We start from the raw sequence: 21,016 nt of genomic DNA, 5'->3' as shown, positions 1-21,016 counted from the left end.
AAATACATTGTTACATATGTGTTGAATACTCATCCCCAGAGCACATGGGGAAGGTCACACATGTACCGCTAACTCAAAGATGCTCTGATGCTATAAGTAAATGAGGATGCTTTTACAGTCAGGGAAGCAACTATTGAAACCATGTATGAATGGAAGAACTGTCCTCCCTGCGTAACAAGAGATTATTTTGGAGACAGTTGATAAAAACCGTACATTTTTTATTGTTAAGTCATAAAGAGGTATCAAAAGCAAAAATTACAGGGTAAGACTTAACACAACTACTTCGAGCGTCAAAGGAAGTGAAAATGGAACTTGGCATTGGGCAGTATAGTATGAATGAATGAACGTGGGTAGGACAAGGAAAGGGAGAACAACAGTGAAAATGTGCTGAAGATTCTAGGGGAGTGAATCTGGTGTAATTTTGATCTTGGACAAACGCCTAGGTAAAGAAACAATCGGTAAGATTTCTAAAGCTTGCTAGGTGCTTAAGAGTCATCCTCGCCATTGGCGCTGTCTCTGTCATCCTCTCCTTCCTCAGCCTCTGTTTCATCATCTTTGATCAATTCCAGCTGGTCCTCTCCCTGATCTTCATTATCGTCGTCATCCAGAAGCTCTCCCTCCTCAGCAGAGTCGTCTGCACCCGCCTCAGACTCCATCTTCACGTTAGTCTCGTCTTTCTTCACAGAGGTGCTAGTTTGCTCCTCTTCAGTCTTTTCATTCTTTACCTCTACTGGGGTTGATAAGGACAAGTCTGCTTGTTTGCTCTGTTCCTTTTCTATGTTTTCCAAGCTTTCCAGTAGAGAATCCACTTTTTGTTTTATCTGGGTAAGTTCCTTCTTAATGGCTTGAAGGTCATCTCCTTTCAACTTTCCAGATTTAGAAGATGATGCTCGCTGTCCACTCTCAGAATTAAAGCCACTTTTGCCCCTTCGTGAGGTGTTTCCGGATACCTGCTGGCGTTTAGAGGGCACCACAGCAGGAGCAATAGGAGGAGGAGGAACACGTGCTGGATAACTGTACATCCTGTCGTCATAATCACGCTGAAAGTCATAATCCAAGTCACAGGAGGAGCCGTACATCTCCGCTGCAGATCGTTTCACACCTGCTTTTCCTCGGTTCACTTTTGGCTCTGCAGCCAGACTAATATCTAAAACCTGGCCAGCAATCATCCTCCCATCCTCTCCTGCTACAGCAGCTCGGGCATTTCTCTCATTAACATACTGGACAAAGGCAAAGCCCTTACGAACAGAGCAGACAACAATTTTGCCATACTTTGAGAAGATGACCTCCACATCAGACTTCCTGACCACAAGAGTGTTGAGATTCCCAATGAATACACGGGAATTCATAGAGCGAGGATCTGTCTTGTTGGTAACATTGCTAGCCATTTTCTTTGAAGTGAAGGTTCTTCACAAAGCTGAAAAATGTAGCTGAAGATCAAAAAAATCTCACTCAAGCACAGTTGACTAACATATATTTCAAGTGATTTGTAACCAGAGTGAAGGAGATGAGATTCGACCCTGAATATCCTACTCGGGAGTCCTACGTGAAGACACTGGGCAGGCCAGAGACGCGCACACAACCATCCTGACTTCGTCTCTTCACAAAATCCCCAAACCATCTTTCCTGTAGAAAAAAACAGTACCAGTTTTCATGAAGCCAGTATACTCTTCCTGTTTGACGTTCTTCGGGATCAAGGTTAGGACTATCCCAGGACATGATCTATGGCCACAATCATTTCTTCTCCTTCTCCTCCTCCTCCTCCTCCTTCTTCTTTTCTGTTGGTATATGCATAGGTATGTGTCATGTGTGCATGCATGTGCATGTTCATGTGTTATGCACGTTCATGGGTGAGCACATGTGTTTGGGGGGATGTCCATCCATGTGTGTGTGAAGGCCAGAGGTTGACACCTCTGACTTGTTGAGACAAGGCCTCTCACTTGAACCCAGAGTTCTTCGGTTCAGTTCTATCTGGTCAGATTGCCTGGAGGGGGAATCCCCTGTCTCTGCCTCTACATGCTGGGGTGACACATCACCATGCCTTCCTGGCATTTACATGGGTGTTGGAGCTCCAAATTCAGGTCCTCATGCTTGGATGGCCAGTACTTTGCCAACCTAGCCATTGCCTCAACCTATATCAAAGAAATTTGAAAATGACATTCAGGCTGTGGGGATTGGTTTTCTATATTAATATATAAAGTTCTGCTTCAGCAATGGCCTTATTGTGGGGTATTGGCCAGAGCAGGCATGGCTGAGTTCCAGTGTCCTTTACAGCAAACACCATCAGCACTTAAAAATGTAAAGACGGGGCTGGAGCGATGGCTTAGTGGTTAAGTGCTTGCCTGTGAAGCCTAAGGACCCCGGTTCGAGGCTCGGTTCCCCAGGTCCCACGTTAGCCAGATGCACAAGGGGGCGCACGTGTCTGGAGTTCGTTTGCAGAGGCTGGAAGCCCTGGCGCGCCCATTCTCTCTCTCGCTCTATCTGTCTTTCTCTCTCTGTCTGTCGCTCTCAAATAAATAAAAAAATTTTTTTTAAGAAAACAACATTTAAAAATGTAAAGACGTATTGTGCTGAAGAGATGGCTCAGCAGTCAAAGGCACTTGCTCACAAAGCCCGAGGGCCCACGTTTGATTCCCAGGGTCTGCATAAAGCCAGCTGCACAAACTGGTGCATGTGTCTGGAGCTTGTTTGCAGTAGTATGAGGCCCTGGCATGCCCATTCACTCTCTCTCTCTCTCTCTCTCAAATAAATCAATAAAATATTTTAAAAATTTAAAGACATTTAATTTCAAAATAGGTAAAGTGCTCAGGATTTTTTTTTTTTTCTGTAGGTGATAAAACTCCCAAATTACAGTGACTTAAGTGAGAAACTTATTTCTCCTGTATGAAACAACTCCACAGAGAGAAAAACCAGGGCCTGACTGAAGTAATGTTGCGAGGTCATCAAGGCCCTGCTAGGCTCTGCTTTGCTCACCACAGAACTTCTCCAAAATGACTGCTTGAGGTCAAGCCATTACAGCCACAGTCCGCATGACAGAAAGAACCAGGTGACATATGATGGATACTTCCTGGATGCTGCACATGACACTTCCTATAAACCATTGGCTCCACCCATGGTCACACCAACTTGCAAAGGAAACTGGGGGAAATAGTCCTGATACCATAGCCAACTAAGAGTCAGGCATTCAAGCCAGGCGTGGTGGCACACACCTTTAATCCCAGCACTGGGGAGGCAGAGGGAGGAGGATCGCTGTGATTTCAAGGCCACCCTGAGACTCCATAGTGAATTCCAGGTCAGCCTGGGCAGAGTGAGACCCCCACCTTGAAAAACCAAAAGAAAAATAAACAAATAAAAGTCTGGTATTCAATAACTAGAAGAGAGAGAGACAGAGAGGGGAAAAGGGAGGGAGGGAGAGATTTGGGTCAAGTAGTCAATTTTGTCACAAAAGGCAACCGACAGTATGTTTTATAAAGCTTTATTCTATCCTGTCCATAATGTGCCAACTGGCGCTAAGTGTTCTGCCTATGCTGACTTAATTCGAACAACCCCATGAAGTAAGTGCCGCTCTCTCTACATTTCAGCTGAGAAAAATTAGGTGTTCAGAGATTGTTCTGTTTGTGTGATACACTTTTTAGTTTGGTACACTGCATAACACCACACCTCTTGCCCTGAAGTATTTAATTAATGCTTTCGGGTGACCTTCACTGACAGTGAAAATGCACAGGTCTGCAAGAGGCTGATGTAAGCATATTACTTTGGGTAATTATGTTGGCAAGGGGTTTTGAATTATTGATGTTTATTTTCTAAGCTCCTGTGCTAGGAAGCAGGCTTTTTTGTTGTTTTTTTTGTTTCTTTGCAAGGTAGGGTTTCACTCTAGCCCAGGCTGACCTGGAATTCACTACAGAGTCCTGCGGAAGCAGGCATTCAAAGCCATGTCTTGAAGGAAGAGCCCATACAATTGGGCCTGCTGGCTAAATATTCCAAAAGGGAAGCCGGACGTGGTGGTGCACACCTTTAATCCCAGCCCTCGGGAGGCAGAGGTAGGAGGATCACTGTGAGTTCGAGGCCACGCTGAAACTACATAGTGAATTCCAGGTCAGCCCGAGCTACAGTGAAATCCTACCTTGAAAAACCAAAAAAAAAAGGGGGGGGGGGAGGTGGCCTACTGTTAACAATGGATGGTTTCAAATCAATGATCTTTTCTCATTCTTTGGTCAAGAAATATATAAGCAAAATTGACATTTCCAGAAAGCACTAACATGTATCTTCTCACTTGCTTCTTCCTTCAACTTCGTGGTTCACGATGCAGTACCCCATGAGGATGTCAGGTCCTGAGACTTCTCGGGTTCTTCCGTTGTGGATTTTTGAATAGTTCAGGTGAAACACAGACTGCGATGTTTATCACAAGTCCCTCACTTGGTAGGTTGTTTGCCAAATAAAATATCAGGAAGGAATGCCTGAGAGGTGTTTATGTGCCCATCTTTTATTTTCTTTTATCCTTTCCCTAAAATGTTTTTCCCTCTTAGCAACAAAGCAACTTTCTCTGAAAGCTTCGCACTGTGTTATAACTTTTGTATTACCCTTCCCACGGCCACGTCTCTTTGGCTGCATAGTGCATATCGTTCATAGCAAGTTTATTTCATCCCCACCCCCGGCTTCATAGCTGGTGCTCTGTGGACCATAAAATTTCAGCTGCAAAACCAGAACATCTCATTATTTCTGAAATATCAAGCTTGTATCTTCTTGATAAATAATTCCTACAAGTATAATGTATCAGACTAAAACATATTTTCTGAGGCCAGTGAGGTTAAAGCGGCAATCTCACCTTTTTTAATTTTTTTGCCCTGGAGACAGTGATTTCCATATATAGAGTGACCCCGGTTTGTGTTGAACATGGAGAATGAGGATGAGGCATGAAACGACACATATTGCTGTCAGAGATTGGAAATGAGGCCCGCTAACCTGTAGGCACACTAATCAGCCTTCGCATTACCAAGGCAGGCAGATGGCTGCCTACCTGGGCTCAGAATGAGCTGGAACTTTCTCTACCTCCTCCTTCTTTACAACCCCCCACCCCAAATCACAACCATTCATAAACATTACATTTTAATGCAATTTGTCCTTCCCTCTCCTACTCCTCTAGACAAAAAAAAAAAAAAAATAGGTGGGGGGTAGACCCTCCATTGACGGGATATCTCAGAGCCCTGGTCTCATCTGGCTTCGCTGAGGCTTGAAGGGTGGGTGAGCCTGTTTGGATTTGCTTTTGAATATCCATCAGTCAACAGTGCTTAAACAGGTGTGAACCATTTCCCTCCTCCGGATGACAAGTCAACACTCTGGAATCCAGCCACTTGCTAAAGTCGATTTTGCTTTTGAGTGCAAGAAGTTTTTCAAGAAAAGCATGTCACGACTCTGATTTTGTTTGTCGTGGAGTGCTGAGTAGCTGCACTGGAAGGCCAGAGGGGCTTAAAAAAAAAATCACGGGCTGGAGAGATGGCGTAGCGGTTAAGCGCTTGCCTGTGAAGCCTAAGGACCCCGGTTTGAGGCTCAGTTCCCCAGGTCCCACGTTAGCCAGATGCACAAGGGGCGCACGCGTCTGGAGTTCGTTTGCAGAGGCTGGAAGCCCTGGCGCGCCCATTCTCTCTCTCTCCCTCTACCCGTCTTTCTCTCTGTGTCTGTCGCTCTCAAATAAATAAATAAAATTAAAAAAAAAAAAATCACGACAACCTGGTTTCTGCTTCCTGAAGTGCTTGCTCCCTTGCAATATCTGTTTCATCAACAAAGATATCTGCCAATGTCTTGCCAAAAGAAATATCTCTAACCCGGGTCTGCAAATGAATGATAGAATTATATGTATATATAATATGTAATTTTATGTACATATAATTTTATGTAAATATGTATATATAATACATATGTTAATTTCATATATGTATCTACATGAAATATATTACTCACACACATGTAGATTCTGCACAACTCCAGTGACTGTTGCAATCATTTATCCTGCAATGTGTGGGAGCTGCCTTTCTGTCAACTGTTAACAACATGGGGCGAACTCAGTGGATTGTCTGCCTGAGAATCCATTTTCCACGTTGAAGACATAGGCGCCGGCAGCAACAAGGACAGTAGGCCCCACTTGCTGGCCATGGGCCCTCAGGGGGCTGTGAATGACTTCAAATGGCCTTTACTCACCCTGCACACACCAAGCTTGTCAAGAGACTAAATCAGCAACATCCGCTAAATGAGTGCTATCTTCAAAACAATATGTGGGGCTGGAGAGATGGCTTAGCGGTTAAGCACTTGCCTGTGAAGCCTAAGGACCCCGGTTCGAGGCTCGGTTCCCCAGGTCCCATGTTAGCCAGATGCACGAGGGGGCGCATGCGTCTGGAGTTCGTTTGCAGAGGCTGGAGGCCCTGGCGCGCCCATTCTCTCTCTCTCCCTCTATCTGTCTTTCTCTCTGTGTCTATCGCTCTTAAATAAATAAATAAATAAATAAATAAATACAATATGTGTATGTTATGATGATTAAAACTCAAGTGCTCATTTAATAACATTGCAGAACTCATGATATATAGGTGACATATTTTCTCCATTAAGAAGATAATTTTCAGCGCTGGAGAGATGGCTTAGTGGTTAAGGTACTTGCCTGCAAAGCCTAAGGACCCAGGTTTGATTCTCTAGGACCCACATAAGCCAGATGCACAAGGTGGTGCATGCACCTGGAGTTTGTTTCCAGTAGCTAGAGGTCCTGGCTCACCCATTCTCTCTCTATCTGCCTCTCTTTCTCTCCCTCTCTCACAAATAAATAAAGAAATGAAAAGATAATTTTCATTTGATGAGAGCCTGACTAATACATTTATCTTGAAAAAAAAGACAGGACTTGTCAAAAAAGTCAGGCCCTCTAAGTTGAAGAAAATCAGAAGCTGGATATCCAGGCCATCATAGTGCCTGACACTACCTACACAAGACCATCATAAGAGAAGGAAAAGATCATGACATCAAAACAAAAGAGAGACTGATTGAGATGGGGAAAGGATATGATGGAGAATGGAATTTCAAAGGGGAAAGTGTGTGGAAGGAGGGTATTACCATGGGATATTTTTTATAATCATGGAAAATGTTAATAAAAATTGAGAAAAAAAAAAGAAAATCAGAAGTTGGCAAGGTCACTTCTTGGAATTCAGAAAACCATACTTTTTCCCCCTTTTCAATCCACTTTATTGTGACATTATTGATAAACAAAACCTATACCAATTTAATGTTTACAACTTGAGTTAAGAATACAGCTAAGAAACTGTCACCAAAATCTATCATCATGAGGCTGAAGAGACGGCTCAGTGGTTAAGTGCCGCCAGCATAAGGGACTGAGGAGTCTGAGACCACCTGAGTCTGAATCTCCAGAACCCCCCTAACACATACCTCTAACTCTGGTCCTGCAGGGGAGCAGAGACTAGGAATCATAGGCTCAGGGACCAGTAATAGACTTCAGCTCAAAACAAGAACAGTCAAAGCATCATGGAGCAGGACAGTGCATGTGAGCACATGGATGCTACATACATCATACACACACACTGTCTCTCAGGCAAAAGGAAAAGCTATATACATATACATACATACATATATATATATATTCAGAAGACTTTCCCTCACTATAATAATAATCATTATTATTTTATATGTGTGATAAGAATGCCAAGTTCACCCTATTAGCATATTTCAAGCTGATGCTACAGTACTGTTCACCAATGGCACCGTAGAGCTCTAGGACTTAGTGACCTTGCATAGCAAACCTTGTGTCCTTTGACTCTTACCTCCCTTTTTCTCCTTCCACTGCTTTTTGCTCCTGGACAACACCATTCTACCCTCTGATGCTATGGGCTCAAATATTCTAGATCTCTCATCAAATACCATGTAGTATGTGTCTTTTGTGTTAGCTTATTTCACTTAATATAACTTCTTCTAGATTTCTCCATGTGTCACAAATAGCAGAATTTCCTTTTTTATCAAGGCTGAATAATATTCCATTTTACCTGTACATGGTATTTTCTTATCCACTCTTCCATAAGTGAACATGTAATTTGTTTCTGTATCTTGACTGTTGCCAAGTGTGGTGGTTTGAATAGATGGCCCCCAATATGTTCAGTTCTTTATTGTTTGTAGTTTGCATCTGCTGGTTACCTGGCTGGAGGCAATGTCACTGGGTGATCTTAAGGTGTGGTGGTGGGTTTCAGATTTCAATCTAAAGATATTCAGGGCTGGAGAGATTGCTTAGTGGTTAAGCGCTTGCCTGTGAAGCCTAAGGACTCCGGTTCGAGGCTCGATTCCCCAGGTCCCACATTAGCCAGATGCACAAGGGGGTGCATGCGTCTGGAGTTCGTTTGCAGAGGCTGGAAGCCCAGACATGCCCATTCTCTCTCTCTCCCTCTATCTGTCTTTCTCTCTGTGTCTGTCACTCTCAAATAAATAAATAAAAATTTAATAAAAAAAAAAAAAGATATTCAAAGTGTGCCTAGCTGGAGTTCCTGAAGTGTGCTGTGGCTTTTGACCTTTAGGCTTGCACTTCGCTCTCTCGGTTTGGGCCTGTGAAGGCAGGCCAGCTTCTTCTGCCATTATGAAACTTCCCCTGGATCTGTAAGCTTCAAAAAATCTCTTCCTCCATAACTGTGCCTGGTCTGGAAGTTTATCTCAGCGAACCTGAATCTGTCTGCTACACCAATATTGCTTAAAAGAACATGAGAATGAAGCAATATTTCTTCCAGAACCTGGTTTCCATGACATTACTAGCTTATGTATGGTAGTTCTCTTTTTATTTTATTTTATTTATTTGCAAGCAGAGAGGTAGATAGCAGATAGAAAGAAATGACAGAGAAAGAATGGGTATACCAGGGTCTCATGCCACTGCAAACGAACTGCAGACACATGTGCCATTTTGTGCACCTGGCTTGACAGGATGTAGTAGTTTGAATGGATGTTCCCCAATATATTCAGGGGTTTATTAAATCTTATAAATTGGCCCTCTGGCCGCCTGGCTAGAGAAGGTCTCACTGTAGGTGGATCCTTGAGTCCAGTGCTGGAGTGTGTTTGGAGAATTACAGTCAAAAGATATGCAAAGTGCCTGAGCTTTGTCTGGAGTTCCTGTAGTGTGCTTGCTTGGTGGTGGTTGCTTTTCTTTCTCTGCCTGGACCTGTGAAAGAGGTGGTCCCAGCTTCTTCTGCAATTCTGGAAATTCCTTTCTCTCAATATCTCTTTCTCTCTCTCTCTCTCTCTTTCCCTCGCTTCAATAAATCCCTTCCTCCCAATAACTGTGCCTGGTTTGAAAGCTCATCTTAGCAACTGAAGCTGACTGCTAGAGAATTGGTACCAGAAGTGGGGTGGAGTTGCTGTGTGATGAATCTAACCATGTGGATCTTGGTCTTTTGAAACTTTTGTTTTGGAGGAATGGGCATGGACTTGGTATTTGCAACTAAAGATGCCTTCCAGAGTGGTAAGCCAAATTTTAAGGGCTATTCTGGTGAGAGTTTGAAAATGCTAAGTGCAGAGAGAATTGTATTTGTAGGCTTTTCCTATGAGCTTTCTAAAGGGAAGGAAAAACAGCAGAGAACTTTGTTTGAACTGGGCTACTGGCATAAGGGCTGGCTGCATTCTACTTTCCATGCCCAGGAAGTTTGATCAAGGTTAAATTTGTAATGGACTGATGTGCTTGGCTAAAGATATGGGACTGAGATATAAGACTTGAAGTTGGAAAAATTCAAGCAACTATAAATTTACTGGCACAGAGACTGGTTTTAAGTTACTGAAGCTGCTGTTGTCAAACACATTAGCAATCTTAAGGAAGACGGCCTAACTGATGTACATTAAAACAAGTGAGAGAATGCCTGAGGTGATTTCACCCCAGAAAGACTGAATGGTAGGAATGTACTCTTTTGAAAGGAGGTCTGAAAAGAAGGAAGCTGCTCTTCAAGTCACTGATTTATTATGTCCCTGAATTGAGAAATGGCTGTCATGCATGTATTGATTTCAGAAACATAAAAAAGTGTGTGTAGAGCACATCATAAGTGCATAGTTCCAGGAGCTGCTGCTGAGATGCAGCATACAGGCAGGGCATGATGACCCTGATAGGCCACTGGAGCCATTGGAAGATGGACTGTGGGTTGTGTGGAGACATTAAGATGTTTTGATTATACCAGCACTGTGTAAGGGCTACATTGTAGTACTTGTGGCTCAGAATGGAAGTTTTCCCTGGCTATTCAGCCCTCCTAGAGGGGAATAATTGGAAAATCCAGAGACTGTCAGTCACTGGTTTCATTGGAATTGAAGAATTGCAGATGTTCGATATTTGCTTGATGGTTATTGAGTTTGCCTTGTTCCAGTCTCTCCTTGCTATGCCTTATAGCAGTTGAAAATGTTTACTCTGTGAATGTTGAAAGTATATAACTTGTTTGATTTTACAGGACTCACAAGTAAGAGACAATCTTAAATTTCAGATGAGACTTGGAACCCTTTTAAGTTGGTAAAGTTGGACTATAAGGACCTTTGAAGTTGGACTAAATACAATTTACAGTGTAGATGGTTATGAACCTACTGGGGAACAGGGTCAGAATGTGGTAGTTTGAATAAATGTTCTCCAATATATTCAGGAGTTTATTTAAAGCCTGTAGCTTAGAGCTTCAGCTGCCTGGCTGGAGGAGGTCTCCCTGTAGGCAGATCCTAGGGTTGAACCTTAAGGTGTGTTTGGGGAATTCCAGTCTAAAGATATCCAAAGTGCTTGGGTTTTGCCTGGAGTTCCTTCAGTGCACTTGCTCACTTTTGGCAGTGGCTGCTTTTCTCCCTGGATGGATCTGTGAAAAGGGACCCAGCTTCTTTTGCCATTCCTCTCTATCTGTAAGCTTCAATAAATCCCTTTCTCCCAATAACTGTGCTTGGTTTGGAAGTTCATCCCAGTAACTAAAGCTGAATGCTACATGTGGGTACTGGAGAATTGAACCCAGGCTATCAGGCTTTGCAAGCAAGTGCCTTTAACTGCTGAGCCATCTCTCCAGCCTAGTGGTTCTCTTTCTCTCTCTCTTTATTTGAGGAACTTCCATATTCTTTTTATACTGAATATAGCTGTGTTTCCCTGACTATTTTTGTTCATAGCAACAGAAAATATACCATCTTGTTGAAGAATTTAGGTTAAGAGTTTTTAAAGCTTAAGTATGTAGAAACTTCTTAGGGGCAAACTGGATCATTAAGGGGTGACATATGATTAGTGTTATTTAAGATATGCAAATATAACAGCAGACCTAACTTCCCATTGCATATGGTTCTGTGACAGGTCAAATACAATAAAGACAGTGAAATACTATTGTCAGCTTGTAGTAGAAGCAAGGTGGTAACAGCAACGACAGATAGACATAGCATAGACTGAAAGAGAGAGTCTGACCTGTAATACACACTATGCGCTACGTGATCATTTGACTCCTTTACCATTTTTTTTTCTCTTAAACCATTTTGATTTTACATACATTTGCTTATCATCAAAATGAAAGCACAAAGCCAATGAATGTATTTCGGCATACTCTCAGACCTCCAAGAATGCACTTACACACATACAGATCCCCGATGGAGAAACATGGATCTAGACCCATAACTTCCAATGATGATGAAGGAAATGCCAGGAACAGAGACCTGAGTACATAGAGTGGGCAGAATGAAGTCCAAGACAGCAACACCCTGCTTCCTTTCAACCCACTGTCAGACGTGAAGTGACAGAGTTCAGCAAACACCCAGATGTAAGTAGACCGCTACATCTCTGAAGAAGACATCTTTTTCTAGACATAAGATGGAAGTTTGTGATAATTTGATGAAACATTTTTCTAAATAACATTTTTTCCTAGTTACCAACAAATTTTGCCCAGTCTGTTTTACATTCTAAAAAATGTGAGCATTAGAAACAAATTTTTTAAAAAAAATTTTTGTTGTTGTTATTTTATTTATTTGAGAGCGACAGACAGAGAGAAAGCGGCAGAGATGGAGAGAGAGAATGGGCGCGCCAGGGCCTCCAGCCACTGGGGACCAACTCCAGACACGCGCGCCCCCTTGTGCATCTGGCTAACGTGGGTCCTGGGGAATCAAGCCTCGAATCAGGGTCCTTAGGCTTCACAGGCAAACACCTAACCACTAAGCCATCTCTCCAGCCCTAGAAACAAAGTTAAAAAAAATTTTTTTTTTGCTTGTTTTTATTTATTTATTTGACAGCAACAGAGAAAGACAGAAAGAGAGAGAATGGGCGCGCCAGGGCCTCCAGCCACTGCAAACGAACTCCAGATGCAGGTGCCCAGTTATGCATCTGGCTAACGTGAGTCCTGGGGAATCAAGCCTCGAACCAGGGTCCTTAAGCTTCACAGGCAAGTGCTTAACCACTAAGCCATCTCTCCAGCCCTAGAAACAAATAATGTCATAGGCTAAACTCTTATCTTTGTTTCTTTTTGTATCCACAAACTACTTCCTCTGTAAATTGTTGGAAAGCTTTTTGCAAAGCATCTGTCCTTTATCCAAACCATGTCATACCATGTCCTGGGACGCGCGTGATTCGTTGCCAGCGTATTACACAGTCACTCGCCCGCCAACTGGCAGCTCTACCATTGACTTACAAAATTCAGGGTGACTAGGCCTGAAGGAGAGCTGCAAATTGCCAAGGATTTATCGATTCACTGTTTTACATTTCCAGAGAGCTGGTAGCCAAATTCTCCTACCTGCCTTGCACAAAATTAATGTAAATAGATTTTGACAACCTTTGATTTGCTTTTCACTTGGGAAATTTGTACTGGATGTTCTCAGGAAGAATATCTGATTCAAGTATACAACTACTCAAGGAATTTACATACTTTCAGGATTAGAAAGTTATTTTCCTTCTTTTTGAATTTTTACATGGTATTTTAATAGAATGAATCCCATGAGAAAAGCAGTATCTTTTAGGGATCTATAATGTCAGCCACGAAAGATATTATTCTCTCTCTATCTATTTTTCTCTCTCTCCCTCTTTCTCTCTCATTCAGAATTACTATTCAGGCACATGGTCAGTCTAGTCATTATATGAAAAATCTAGAGAGTATTATGAACATGTAAGTGAGCTATTAATTTACATATACTTAAGGCAGCTAGGTAGACTTTGTAAAATTGTGTTTTAAAAATCATTCCTATGCCGGGCGTGGTGGCGCACGCCTTTAATCCCAGCACTCAGGAGGCAGAGGTAGGAGGACCGTCATGAGTTCAAGGCCACTCTGAGACTACAGAGTGAATTCCAGGTCAGCCTGGACTAGTGTGAGACCCTACCTCGAAAAAACAACAACAAAAAAAATTGTTCCTATGATTGTTTTAGCTTTTTGCATGCTTTTTTCCTAATTCTAATCATAATCCCCAGGAACAATTTCTTCAAACATGTTTAAGAAGAAAACATTGCCCTGGAGAGATGTCTCTGAGGTTAATGAGTCCAAATTCAGGCTGAAACAGGATTCTAGATGTCCCTAATCTTCCTCAATGTCTTCATCTGTTTGTGTGACCATTAGACTGGCTTTGAGTAGTCAAACTCACAGAGACAAAAAAGCATAATAAAGATCAGGCATGGTGGTGCACTCCTTTAATCCCAGTACTTTGGAGGCAGAGGTGGGAGGATTACCATGAGTTCAAGGCCAGCCTGAGAGTACATAGTAAGTTCCAGATCAGCCTGGGTTGGAGCAAAACCCTATCTCAAAAAAAAAAAAAAAAAAAAAAGCAGAATGAAGGCTGGAGAGATGGCTCAGTGTTTAAGGCACTTGACTGCAAAGCCTAAAGACCCAGATGAGATTCCCCAGGACTCATGTAAAGCCAGATTCACAAAGTGGTGTCTGCATCTAGAGTTTGCAGTGGCTAGAGGTTTGGGGGCACCCACTGTCTATCTGTCTCTCTCTTTGCAAATAAATAATATATATATATATTTTTTGGTTTCTCGAGGTAGGGTCTCACTCTGGCTCAGGCTGACCTGCAATTCACTATGTAGTCTCAGGGTGGCCTCGAACTCAGGGTGATCCTCCTACCTCTGCCTCCAGAGTGCCGGGATTAAAGGTGTGCACCACCACGTCCGGCTGCAAATAAATAAAAATTTTTAAAAATTAAAAAAAAATAGAATGATAGTTACCAGGGGCTGAGGGAAATGGGGAATTATTTTTTTGGAAGTAATTAATTATTATACATATAATGGATTTTATTATGGCATGTTTTGATCATATTCACTCCATGTTAGCCATTATGGTCTCCCTCCCACTCATAGTGAACCCTATTTTCTTCCCAACTTCTTGTCTCCATCTACCTTCATGTTGTGTGTGTGTGTGTGTGTGTGTGTGTGTGTGACCCAGTAGGTGTCCTTCAGGTGGCTTATCCAGCATGGGTGAAGGGTCACTTACAGGAGGGTGGGCACCTTACCAGTGACTACACCACTGGACAAATGGGCTGTCTCTTCCCATCAGCCAGTAAGTGCATAGAAAGCACCCAGGAGGGGTGGATGCTCATGAGCTCCTCTCCTCTAGACAGCATGTCAAAGAGCCCAGTCTTGCACAGATTTCACACAGGTGATCACAGATGCTACGATGCTAACAGTGAGGCAGCCATGTCTGCCCGGAAGTTGGCATTTCACACCACTCCCCCATTTCCCTCACCTTTCACATGTTTTCTGCCCCTCCAGTGATATTCCTTCAGTGTTGGAGGGATGGATTTCCATGTCCCATTTATGGCTGAGACTTGAACTGTCCGTTACTCTCAGCACTTCCGTCAGCTATGAGTCTGTGCAGTAACCAGTGTCTAACTACACACAGACGCTTCTCTGACCAAAGCTAACGGCAGCAGTGATCTATGGACGTAAACACGGTTGTTCAGAAGGCAGTTTGGGACACATCATGTCCTTTTACCCAGTTACTTATTTATTTTATTTATTTTTTGAGGTAGAGTCTCACTCTAGCTCAAGCTGACCTGGCTTTCACTGTGTAGTCTCAGGCTAGCCTCCAACTTATGGCGATTCTCTTACCTCCACCTCCCAAGTGCTGAGATTAAAGGAGTGTACCACCACACCTGGTGATTTCTTTTGCTAATGGGTACAAAATTTTAGTCTGGAAAGGTAAGAAGACGTCACGGTGTTGAGATTGCGATGGTGATTGTGTAACATGAATGTAGTTAGTGCCTGTGGTAGTTTGAAGCAGATGTCTCCCCCAGAACTCATGTGTTCTGAATGCTTGGTTCCCAGCTGATGGAAATTTGGGAGATGTGTCCTTGCTGGGGGAAGTGTGTTATTGGAGGTGGGCCCAGGGGTGTTATCGCCAGCGCCCCCTTGCCAGAGCTCAGCCACTCTTCTGCTGCTGTTTTCCACCTGCTGTGGCAGAGGTGACGTCCAGTCTCTGCTCATGCCACGCTGTCCCCTGCCATCGTGGAGTTTCCCCTAGAGACCACACGCCAAAATAAATCCTTTCCTCCCATCAGCTGCTTTTGGTCAGGTGCTTTATCCCAGCAATGAGAAGATAAATACAATCGTGCCACTTAACTGTGTAACTGAAAATAGCTAAGTGACAAATTGTATGTTGCATATATTCGACCGAAATTCAATAATTAATATAGTTACACATATCCATGGCATCATATAATACACATATATGCACACACACATATCTATGTGTATATATGTATGTACATATTTGAGTCAGATGGTAAGGGCAGGTTTGGAGCTTAACTGTTTTGCCAAGGGTCCAGGGCATTTCCATTGACAAGAATTGCTCATATCCACCCATGGCCCTACTCCATGGAAACACTCATCTTACACACAAATGTTACTTTCTAGTTTGAAGCAACAGGGAAAAAAAAACAACCACTGGTTTCACCTCTTGCAAATACACACTTGAACACATCATTCATGGAGAGAAGAAAAGCTTCTGCCCTGTTTGCTAGAAAAAAGAACCTTCTGTGTGCTTCTTCTATTCTGAAACAAACTTCAGTATGACTTCTCTGACCCAAGGGGGGGAAAAAAATCTCTGCTACCTGGAGAAAGTGCAAGGATCCTGGGCTCCCATCAACGGAAACCACCTGAGGAATCAGGACATTAGGGTGCCAGCTAAAGTTCTGGTGCACTGCAGCATTGTCCTGGGTTCTACACAAAACACCGGGAAAGCTGGTGAATTTGGGAGTGACCTGGATAATCATGGGCCCCAGGCTTTGCTGGGATGATCAAGTAATAATAATAATAATAATAAATATGTACAGTAAGTGGTGAGAGACAAGCTTTATGGAGGGCACCAGAGCATGGGGACTAGAGTTTGTTTCAAAGCATCCAAGTGGACAGTGTACTCTGAAACAGTGAATGTGCATGTCTGCCTGCAAAGAAACAGCAACAAACTCGGTGTAGATATAAGGAAGGAAAGTACTGATGGGAAGATTAGAATGTTGGAAACTTGTTATTCTTGTCACTGATGCTTGGGGAGAGGATGGCTCTTACTTGTTTTGCATATTTGGTACCATAATAGTAAGCTGAGGCATTGTTGGTGCGGCTACTGTCTAGCAGAAAGTGATGGAACTATTCAAGTGATACACTGGAGATATTTATAAAAAAAAATCTTATTTATTCACAAGTGGAGAGGGGGGAAGCAAGAGAGAATGAGTGTGCCAGAGCCTCCAGCCACTGCAAAGGAACTCCAGACACATGTGCCACTTTATGCATCTGGCTTTACAGGGAATAAACCCAGGTTGTTAGGCTTTGCAGGCAAGCACCTTAACCACTGAGCCATTTTTCCAGCCCTAGAGCTATTTTTTACTGACATGTTGGAACTGATTGCTACTGGTTGTAAGGAATTCAGTGTGATGATTATTAAGTATCTATTATTATCATTTTCAAAATTAAATTGTATACATTTACCATCAAATGTTATATTTTTTAATTTTCATTTATTTGAGAGAGAAAGAGGCAGAGAGAGAGAGAATAGGCACACCAGAGCCTCCAGCCACTGCAAACGAACTCCAGACACATGTACCACCTTGCGCATCTGGCTTACGTGGGTGCTGGAGAATCGAACCTATAAGGTTTGGCAGTGACCAAGACCGCACAGACCACTCCGAGGCAAGGATGAAAGCTTTTATTCAGGAAAAGCATGAGCTTCCAGGGCTGGCTTACAAGAGAGGAGCCCAGCCAACCTGAGTTTTCAGGTAGTGGGCTTTATAGGGCTTTTTAATTTGGGGGAAGGTGAGGAAGGGGGAAACAAAGCTCTTTAGGAAGGTGAATAGAAAAGTTCCTTTAGGGGAGATAATCACATTACCAGTTAACATCGGTGGGGTGTGATGCCAGAACAGTGGCCACTAGGAGATAAGGGGGCAGGAAAGCATGACCTGGGGCATTGTTAGGCAAGGAGGGAATAATGGCCAATGACTGGGTGGTCTCTTGAAGAATGTGGATAATACACTTTCCTATACCTGACCATGGTGACTCCATCTCGGGAGCCCATCCCGACCTAACAGAACCTGGGGTCCTTGGGCTTTGCAGGCAAGCGCTTTAACCTCTAAGCCATCTCTCCAGCCCAAATATTATATATTTTTAAAAGGTAATGGGCTAGGCGGGTGGATCAGTCTGTAAAGTTCGGCTCCTCAGCACTCCAGTAAAAACCAAGCACTGTGGTCCATGTCTGTAACCCCAGTGCTGGGGAGGTGGAAACAGAAGGACCCTGGGAGAGGGGCGCTGGAGAGATGGCTTAGTGGTTAAGCACTTGCCTGTGAAGCCTAAGGACCCTGGTTCAAGGCTTGATTCCCCAGGACCCATGTTAGCCAGATGCACAAGGGGGCACACACGTCTGGAGTTTGTTTGCAGTGGCTAGATGCCCTGGTGCGCCCATTCTCTCTCTCTCTCTCTGTCTGTCTCTTTATCTCTGTTGCTCTCAAATAAATAAATAAATAAAATAAACCAAAAAAAAAAAGAAAAGGACGCTGGGCCTCACTGGTTCCATAGTCTAGCAGGATTGGTGAGCTTCAAGTTCAGTTAAAATATAAAGTAGGGCTGAAGCAATGACTTAGAAGTTAAGGTACTTGCCTGTGAAGCCTAAGGACCCAGATTCAATCCCCCACATTCCACATCAGCCAGATACACATGGTTGCACATGCATCTGGGGTTTATTTGCAGTGGCTAGAGGCCCTACCGCACCCATTCTCTCCCTCCCTCCCTCTCTCTCATAAATAAACAAGTAAATAAATAAATAAATATGTAAAAAATAAAGTGGGGCCCATAGAGTTGACTTAGTGGTTAAGCACTTGCCTGTGAAGCCTAAGGACCCTGGTTCAAAGCTTGATTCTCCAGGACCCATGTAAGCCAGATACACAAAGTGGCACATGCATCTACTAGTTCTTTTGTAGTGGCTGGAGGCCCTGATGTTCCTGTTTTCTCTCTGTCTCGCTTTGCCTCTTTCTGTCTGTCACTCTCAAATAAATAAATAAAAATACACAAAAAGAACTAATACGGCTGGAGAGATGGCTTGGCAGTTAAAGTGTTTGCCTGTGAAGCCAAAAGAACCCAGGTTTGATTCCCCAGAACCCACATAAGCCAGATGCACAAGGGGCACATGTATCTGGAGTTATTTTTTGCAGTGGCTGGAGGCCCTGTTATGCCCATTCTCTATCTTTCTTTCTTCTCACTCTCTCTCTCTCTGCTTGCAAATAAATAAAAATAAATAAATAAAGTAATGAATGCAAGACATCCAATATCTACTTTTGGCGCCCACATCCATGTGCATCCACACACATACAAACATGTATACACACATACATTCCACATACACATACACAAACAACAACAAGAAAAGATAAGCCCTCAAGTCATCAGCTTCCCATTGGTTTTCTGTGTGTCACCATTAGACATGCATCCAGGTAACCATATCCAATATGGTAGACAGAGCCACATGCGACCACATCTGACGTTGCAGGTGTGGCTGAAGAAGTGAGATCTTCGTTTTGTTTCATTCAAGTGGATACATATTGAACTAGCCAGGCCACCACAACAGGGTTTTGAATGAAAAACTGTTGTCAAAACTGGTAACCGAGATCTGCTGTCCGACCTGTTACCAGAAGACCTGCATGACTATGTCTTTCCATTTCTTGTTGGGCATTATTATCACATCATTGGCTCTGACCCTGTGGGACGCAGGACGATGGGGGAAGTGGTACACAGGGCTGGAGAGAGAATTCACTTGAAGTATGGTGAGGCCCGTGCTTCTGCCAACAAGACCATTTCGAGCTTGGCTTTGTGCCAGGCTTGGAGTTGAAGTCAATGTGTCTTCCCAGTGTATACACGCCTATCACTGGCAGTCATTTCTGGGGTTCACTCAGAGAGTTCAGGAACAACCCCAGTCTCCTCAGATTTGATGGAAACTCCAGGCATGATCTCATTCAGATGCCAGTTGGGTTAGACTAGACACATGAGAAGTGACTTCAGCTTTCCCAGACTGTGTAAGATCGTGCCCGTTGGTCAGCTGGGAAGCAAAGGACTATCGTATCGGCATGCAAACTGTTCATCTCCTACGTGTCCAGCCCCTCCCCACAGCCCTATTCCCCTAGGGAACTCCTTGTATTAATTTTCCTGCAGGTTTCAGAAAAGACGCACTTAATGATAATCACTAGCTGTTTCGTGAGCAGTCTTTTGTAATGACTGTAATAAGGGGTGAGAGAGAGGGGCAAATGGGATGATGGGAGCTCTCTGGAACACTTTTATTGGGCACTTGTAAGGCAATACAAATACACAGAATGGGGCCCTTCTGTGCCCCAAAATTTGCACGTGAGTTTTCATTTGCTGCTGAAATCTAAGTCTGTTTATTAGGCATCTTCCAGCCAACAGTGACCACTCTGCCAACTCAAGGTGAGATCGCAGTGACAAGGAAAGTCACATGATTGTGCCTCCTGCAGCTTCCTGAGAGCCTTGTTTGTAAATTGTCAACTCTGCTATGTGAGAAAAGTCAAGCCTATCTCTGAGGATGTGCCCATGGAATTTGGCCCCTCCAGAGTTCCTCTAGCCTGTCTAGCTTTCTGCACCTCCTCTGGGCCCCTGAGACAGCTTTTCAATATCTTCCTACAAAGACCTTAGTAGTCCATGGCCTAAAATCTTCAATGGCTCCCTACTGCCTGTAAGCTGCTTTAAGAGATGGTCTAACTTTGTGTAACTCTATGATCAGATGGTGGTGATTTCAGAGAGCAAAGGGGCTCTTACCTTGGTCAGTTCTTCAAGCAATAAATGTCCAAGTAGCTTGGACATTGGAACTTCAAGAAGAGTCTATTGGGGGCTGGAGAGGTGGCTTAGCAGTTAAGGCACTTGCCTGCAAAGGCAAATGTCCCAGGTTCGATTCCTCAGGACCCATGTAAGCCAGATGCACAAGGTGGAGCATGTGTCTAGAGTTCGTTTACAGTGGCTGGACGCCCTTTTGTACCCATTTTTTCTCTCTCTCTCTCTTTCTCTCTCTTCCCCTCTCTACCTCTCACTGCCTCTTTCTCTCAAATAAATAAATATTTTTGGGCTGGAGAGATGGCTTAGCGGTTAAGCGCTTGCCTGTGAAGCCTAAGGACCCCGGTTCGAGGCTCGGTTCCCCAGGTCCCACGTTAGCCAGATGCACAAGGGGGCGCACGCGTCTGGAGTTCGTTTGCAGAGGCTGGAAGCCCTGGCGCGCCCATTCTCTCTCTCTCCCTCTATCTGTCTTTCTCTCTGTGTCTGTCACTCTCAAATAAATAAATAAAAAATGAACAAAAAATATTTAAAAATTAAAAAAATAATAAATAAATATTTTTATAAAAGAGTCTATTGGACTATGCTAAGTCTAAAGCAAAAAGAAAAATAAATTTTAATCTTTTCATCAGTGTGCTACTAGCCCATGTAGAGATGTGGGGGGATAAGAGGGACAGAAAAATATCCCCTCTTCTGTGAAATAATTTTGAAATTTCTTTTTAATAGTAGAACCTTGGTACCTACCACAAGTTGTTCTTTAGAAATCTTGTA

The 21,016-nt window shown here is 43.3% G+C and overlaps 1 protein-coding gene across 1 annotated transcript; it reads right to left on the bottom strand.

Moving 5' to 3' along the window:
- Positions 1–217: 217 nt before the first annotated feature.
- On the bottom strand, positions 218–1,599 carry LOC101599811 (heterogeneous nuclear ribonucleoprotein C-like). The gene is made up of 2 exons (XM_045145763.1): positions 1,495–1,599; positions 218–1,451 (listed from the first exon to the last, which is right to left on the bottom strand). Exon 2 carries the CDS (start codon positions 1,386–1,388, stop codon positions 486–488), a length of 903 nt encoding a protein of 300 aa, XP_045001698.1. The 5' UTR covers positions 1,389–1,451; positions 1,495–1,599; the 3' UTR covers positions 218–485.
- Positions 1,600–21,016: the final 19,417 nt, after the last annotated feature.

The sequence above is a fragment of the Jaculus jaculus genome, chromosome 3, assembly GCF_020740685.1.
Source record: "Jaculus jaculus isolate mJacJac1 chromosome 3, mJacJac1.mat.Y.cur, whole genome shotgun sequence".
Taxonomy (NCBI): Eukaryota; Metazoa; Chordata; class Mammalia; order Rodentia; family Dipodidae; genus Jaculus; species Jaculus jaculus.
Note: the sequence above shows the minus strand (reverse complement) of the source record. Positions and strands in the feature narration are given on the sequence as shown.